This window comes from Egretta garzetta, unplaced genomic scaffold (genome assembly GCF_000687185.1).
Source record: "Egretta garzetta isolate BGI_Z169 unplaced genomic scaffold, ASM68718v1 scaffold377, whole genome shotgun sequence".
Classification (NCBI taxonomy): Eukaryota; Metazoa; Chordata; class Aves; order Pelecaniformes; family Ardeidae; genus Egretta; species Egretta garzetta.
In genome coordinates, this window is record NW_009260339.1 from 569,472 (window position 1) to 576,117 (window position 6,646).

Here is a 6,646-nt window from a genome sequence, read left to right on the forward strand (position 1 = left end):
CGGGGGGACGGGTCCCTGCCCGCCTCCTTTTCGCTCTGCCGCCGGCCTCGGATGGGTTAACGTGCTTTTCCGCTTCTTCATCCCGAAAACGAACGTGTTGTCTTACCTGACGTGTCAATCGTGACGCGTGGCCCGCCGTGGGCAACCCCTTCAGTGTCGAGTAAATGACGTTTGTCATGACGCGTAGCACAGCATCAGAATCCAGGCTCTGGCGCCTGTGGAGCTCTGCAGGCCAAGAGGAGACTTTGTGGGAACCCTGCCGTTCCTGGGTTAGGAGAGCCGCGCAGGGAGGCGGCGGTGAGCGGGGGGAATGGCCCTGTCAGAGAGCGGGGAAACGGGTCTCCCAACGGAGAAACTGCTCAGAGCTTTTTTGGGCAATGGATACAACTCGTCACCCCTCAGGGGGATGGGGAATGCAGGTTCTGGGTCATGCACTGCAGGCTGGCCCAAGCAGCTCTGCAGCGAAGCCCTTTGCACTAAGGCAGGCCAGACAGCGGCTTGGACTGAAGCAGAGGCTTACAAACCTATTGAAATGGCTTCGCTACTTGTGTTCTGCCAGATTGCTAAGGGCATGCAACTTGTATGGTGCATATGGCAGGTGGAGATAGATATATGGCATGAATAAACAGCAATAAACGATTGAAAGGTAACAGTAGGAAAAATACCTTTGCCTAAACAATGTAGAATAGTAATTTTTTTTCCCCATAGTTGTTGAAATGATACACAGATATTAGAAGAACTCATGAAACTGTTGAGCTCCCTGTAGCTCTACCTGCGAGCCCTTCTCTCTCAATTGCACACACAGTATTTCTTTAAAGCAATTTTATATTTTAAAATTTCTGTCTTGTTTCAGATTGCTGTGCTCATTGTTAGTCCCTGCGTTATTTCTAAGTGGGATTTTGTGTGTCTGCTTGGTGGTACTACTGTGGGGAATACGGCTCTGGATACAACAAAGAAAAAAACAGTTGACCTCAGCAGGAAAAAGAGGCGGCCATTGCTGGTTGCATTTTTTCACCCATATTGCAATGCAGGTGGTGGAGGGGAGAGAGTCTTGTGGTGTGCCATAAGAACGCTCCAGAAAAAGTAAGCATATATGTTTATCAAATACCGTATTTCATTCTCAGCTACTGATGGTATTATTTATGCTCATTTTGGCGTTTTACATGCTGGTCCTACTTTTTTTTTTTTTTTTAAGTCTGAGTTTCACCTGGTTGCACCATTCCACTTCATCCCTTACCCAGATTCTGATCTGTCCTGCTGTGGCGTCTCTCGCTACTTCTTTCTCTCCTTGGAAGAACCCCTCCTTCCTTTTCCAGTACTGGTGTGGAACTTTGTATAGGCATAACTCGTCAGTAGATAACTGGTAATCTTGATACTTGCCTCTTGGCGCAGGAGGCAAAACAAGTTAATATCTAAAGTGGATTTACCATTGGCACATCCACTGGCTTGCAGAGTCTTCTGCATTTTACTCATGCTATGCACTAGACAGACATCGCCTAATGTAGGGCAGGGTGTTCTTAAGTCTGTAGAATAATACTCAGCTCTCTTTACATTCTACTCAAAAAAAAATTTAAAAAAAAAAAAAAAGTACTCCCCAAGACCTCAACCACATTATTTTTCTGCAGATCAGAAAAAAAAACCATGGAAGTATAAGGAAAAGTATAATTTAGTTAAGGTCATTTCAGAGCTAGGCCAGACATTTGTTCTCACATACTTTTTAAGTAGTTTTGAATGGGTACTATTTTAGTTTCATGTTACAAAACTTGAAGAGAAGAATGTGTGAAATTCTTTTTCTTTACTCTTGCAGGTACAGAAATGTAACGTGTGTTGTTTACACTGGCGATAGAGATGCCACTGGAGAAGAAATAGTGGAAGGCGCTTTCCGAAGATTCAATATTAAATTAACTCATCCTGTGAAGTTTGTATTTCTAGAAAAACGCTACCTTGTGAAAGCTTCCCTTTACCCTCACTTCACTTTGCTGGGACAAAGTTTAGGATCCGTGTTTCTCGGCTGGGAAGCTCTTCTGAAGTGTGTTCCTGATATTTATATTGACTCGATGGGTTATGCCTTCACGCTTCCCCTCTTTAAATATTTAGGAGGTTGTCGTGTTGGATGCTATGTCCATTATCCCACAATCAGCACTGACATGCTTTCTGTCGTCAGGAATCAGGATACCAGGTTTAACAATGCAGCCTTCATTACAAACAATCTTCTTTTCAGCAAATTTAAACTCATCTACTACTACTTCTTTGCTTTCATGTACGGATTGGTTGGTTCCTGCAGTGATGTGATTATGGTTAATTCTTCTTGGACGCTGAATCACATCCTTTCGCTCTGGAGAGCTGGGGCTTGCACTAGCGTTGTGTATCCACCGTGCGATGTTCAGACCTTCCTGGATATTCCACTGGAAGAGGAAAAGAGCACCGCTGAATATTCCATTGTTTCCGTCAGCCAGTTCAGGCCTGAAAAAGATCATCCTTTGCAAATCAGAGCCTTTGCTAAATTGCTGAAAGAAAAGAGACTGGAGCAGCAGCCCTCCTTGAAGCTTATCTTAATTGGAGGCTGTCGTAACCGGCAAGATGAAGAGCGTGTAGATAACCTTAAACATCTTTGTGAAGAGCTGGGAGTTAGTAATGACGTGATGTTCAGAGTAAACATTCCCTTTGAGGAGCTGAAGAGACACCTGGCCGAGGCCACCATCGGCCTGCACACGATGTGGAATGAGCACTTCGGGATCGGTCAGTATCTTCCCTCAGGGTTCGGCCATTTGTCCCAGCTGGGGACACAGTTGGGGAGGGCTTCAGTTCATGATTACGGCTCCTTGGGGTACGTGTCTAAGCGTAGAGGTCTGTGTGCCAAGCACGTGTCTGACTCCCATTCTGGTCGGAGGTGATGTAGCTGAGGCAGAGCCTACAGGACCAATTGAGATGACTAACCGCTAGGTGCTACTGTAGTGCAAGCTGAAGGGCTGCAAATATCACAGACTATTAATTATGAGCACCTAAACAGGCAGCCTAGTCCTGTCTGTGCTGCCCAGGATGTTCTGCCTGACGTCCAGCTGTCGCTCTGCAAGATCCTGGGTAACCCTAAGGTTCTGTGTTAGGTTTGCCAGCCTCACGCAGATACCTCCCATACCCAACAGAGCCTCAAAAGGCACTAGGTACTTCTGTGTAAGCACTTTAGATGGTGCCCTGTTGGCTCCGCTGACTGCAGGGGGAGCTTAGACAGTTCATGTGTAGGCATCCGTGTGTAGGGATTTTGGGTGTGTTTAACCTGCCTCCATTGCCATTTGAAATGTCTGCTGTATGTCATGAGCTCTAGCCACTCTTTCAGCGGTGTGAGTCTCCTGCAGATCCTGTGTCTGTATTCATAAGCCCCACATGGACACCACGGGGTATCCTTGGTCATCTCATTGTGCTAGGCACCTGTGCTAAGGCGAGTAAATCAAGTCCTTAAATCAGTTGCCGTAGCAGGGAGCAGAACGCCAAAGAGGAGCTGGGACCTGGTTTGCAGTGGGCGATGATACAGAATTAAGGCGTTGGGCTCAGTTTACTGGGATTAGTCGAGTCCTGACTTGGAAAGGGAATCTAAGGTGGCCCATCTGTCATAAATCTACAAAAGTTAGCAGCCAAGCAGATGGATGCTGTACTTGGCTGTAATGTGGCTAAACTGCAGTTAATGTCATCAGACTTTATTAGAATACAAGTTAAGTAAATATCAGGAGTAGTAGTTTATAGCCTGTAGGAACCTGGTATAAAAAAATTTACTCTGAAGTGTCCCCCAGAAGAACTGCCACAAAATGGAAATAACAGTTTCTCCTATTTTTCCCCCATAAACCAGTTTAATTAAGAAATTATTGTAAAAAAGTGATACAATCACACTGTGATTTTGAATTTCAGCATGATTTCACCTCCATCTCCAATGGCTTTTCACCTGTAAAAAACATGTTCCAAAATTGTGGAGCACTATTTACAATTGACAATTTTTGAGCTAGGGGAATTTTTTAAAAATCAAATCAGAACGGAGAAGGACGGTTGAAGTGATTTCTGAGGTCTGTTCTGGAACCATGGAGGAGAGCTGAAGTTGATGTATACACTCTATGCTATTCATGTTCCACTGCTTTTGGCTCAGGAAAGCTTGCTCTCAGATTCCCATTTCATTAAAATTTCGTCCATCAAAAATACAGATGCAGCGGTAACAATTTTTACTGGTTTGTTTTGCTGAATAGTCAAAAGCTATAAAGATCTGTTAACCTGAAAAAGACTGAACCTCTGAATATCACCAGATTGAAATGTGCTTCATCAGCTTTTCTCTCAGAGTCTTTCTAAATGTTAAAAATCTTCAGTGTGAATGAGAAAATGAATACAGTTACGTTCAGCTCTAATTTTTATTTATTTTTACAGCTGTCACCGTACCATAAAAGCAGTGTTGCAGTGTTCTGTCACAGAGCTACTTTCCATGTTTATCTTTACCTTTGTTTCAGTATCTCGCTTTTTTTCCCCACTGTATATACCGGTGATAGATTCTATCTCCGGTAAATCAATTATGTTACAAGAACCACAACTCAACCAATTATATTGGATTTCTAATATTAATTTTATAGAAAAGAAACTATCATTTCAGTCCTTAGGGCTGAAAAGCTTATTTTTCTTATGAAACCATTTACTCTGTATTTTTCAAACTGATCAGGAATGGCAGTCTATAGTAAATTACAATTCTGGGTGAATTTTACTGTGGCTTTAACTTTCTAGTGCCTTACAGAAAGCCAAAGTACGTGCTGTGCACATTCATATCTGTGTATTTTCTATCTTTTACAGGAGTAGTTGAATGTATGGCAGCTGGCACAGTTACCCTGGCTCACAATTCTGGAGGCCCCAAATTAGATATTGTGGTACCCTATGAAGGACATATTACAGGCTTCCTAGCAGAAAATGAGGACAATTACGCTGAGATGATGGCTTATATCCTCTCTTTGTCCCCTGAAAAAAGGTTAGAGATCAGAGAAAACGCTCGTCGGTCTGTGCAGAGGTTTTCTGACCAGCATTTTGAAGAGACATTCCTGTTATCTGTGGAGCCATTATTTAAATAAATGTATATTAGTGCAAATGTATATGAATAAAATTAACTTTCTATATTTGACTGTGTCACCTGTAAATATATACATGATCTATGAGCCCTTGGTCCCATGCAATAAAGAGGTTTTTTTTCTTTCTGTCAGAGTATCAGTTTTATATAATAGAGATTTGTTTCCTGGAAAAGAAATGCTCCTGAAAGTTTCCTGCGTTGGCTACATGACAGTACAGTGCACTGCAAAAACCTCTGGATTTGCAGAACCATCATCATTTTTCCTTGGTAACAGAACTACATCTGGAAGCTCTTTTATTTATTGAATACTTTACTTTCAGTCTCCACCCATTTCATGACTTTTCACCCACAGCCACACTTTTTGAAGTCAACATTTTTTTTTTTTGATACCTTTTGTACCCAGAATTTTTTTTTTTTTTTTTTTTTTTTTTTTTTTTTCCAGAATCTGTAGCACATTTTCAATTTGCTGTCCCACCATTGTGTGGCAAAATTCTATTATGTGGGATTTTAATTGTTGTTCTGGAGATTTCATTACCTACAGTGATTCCTTTAGGTTAATCATATGGTGGGTTTGCTAGCTTGCTTTTTAATAAGTGTAATAATTGCACTTGTCTATGATCCTTATATGAGCTATTTCATATGCCTTTTCACAGTATGACAGCTTAATGGTATTTTTCCAACCCTATTCTATTGAAAGGTTTTCTGTTCTTAGGGAATAGAGGGGTGTAGATTAAAGGGCATAATTAAATGCTACATAAACATGAAAGTTAAAGCCCTAAACTACTGCTTATTATCAAACTGAGAACACAGTGAACAAAATGTTTAAAAATTGGACATCTGCTTTTGTATCAAAAATGGAAAAACATATAGTCTTTTTCTGAGCTATCAAAGCAGTATTTGGTATCTTACCAAACTAAGTACAAAATGAAAGAAGTACTGCTGAAATTAAATTTTAGGATGTGATTTTCCCACTATTTAAGCTTCACCTGGACTATATGAAATTTTGTACATGAAAAAATATGGTTGGAAGAACCTACTGTTCCATGTTTTACTAAGAATTGGGGAGTGCCTGGTTCTCATGGTGCTGATAAACCCTTTTACTGCTACTATATAAAGCTGCTGAGCAGTTGGTGATACTAGGTGAGGTCAGTACTGGGGAAATGAAACGATGGATTATAAAGCTGTTATCGGCAGTACATAGAGATTACGAAAAGTGGGAAGAGCTGCTTAAAACAAGGCATTGATTGAGCTAGGGAAATAGAGTACACTGTCTAGGAGACTTTCTTACGTGATACAGAAATGGTTAAAGAGAGTACGCAATCAGGAATTTGCTCAAGCAAGTACTGTCAGAGCAGTATTGTCCCAGGTAGTTTAGAATAATAAAGAGGAAAGTGCATTTCAGTGTGGATCAGGCTTTTTCAACATTTAGACATCTGAAAAGTAGCCTGATTTTTTTTTCTTTTAAACAAAATAGCAACAACCTTCCTTCTATTAATTTTAACTGAGTGTTTAGCACTGTTGAAAAGCAGATGATTTACTTGGCATCTAATGTCAGCTATC

At 41.3% G+C, this 6,646-nt stretch overlaps 1 protein-coding gene across 1 annotated transcript; it reads left to right on the forward strand.

The window, feature by feature from the left end:
* Positions 1-183: 183 nt before the first annotated feature.
* On the forward strand, positions 184-5,186 carry ALG11 (ALG11 alpha-1,2-mannosyltransferase; the record flags this gene model as incomplete). Its single annotated transcript, XM_009642617.2, has 4 exons — positions 184-297; positions 854-1,083; positions 1,808-2,739; positions 4,819-5,186. Coding segments are annotated over 4 exons (1,548 nt in total), but the record flags the coding sequence as incomplete, so codon positions are not given.
* Positions 5,187-6,646: the final 1,460 nt, after the last annotated feature.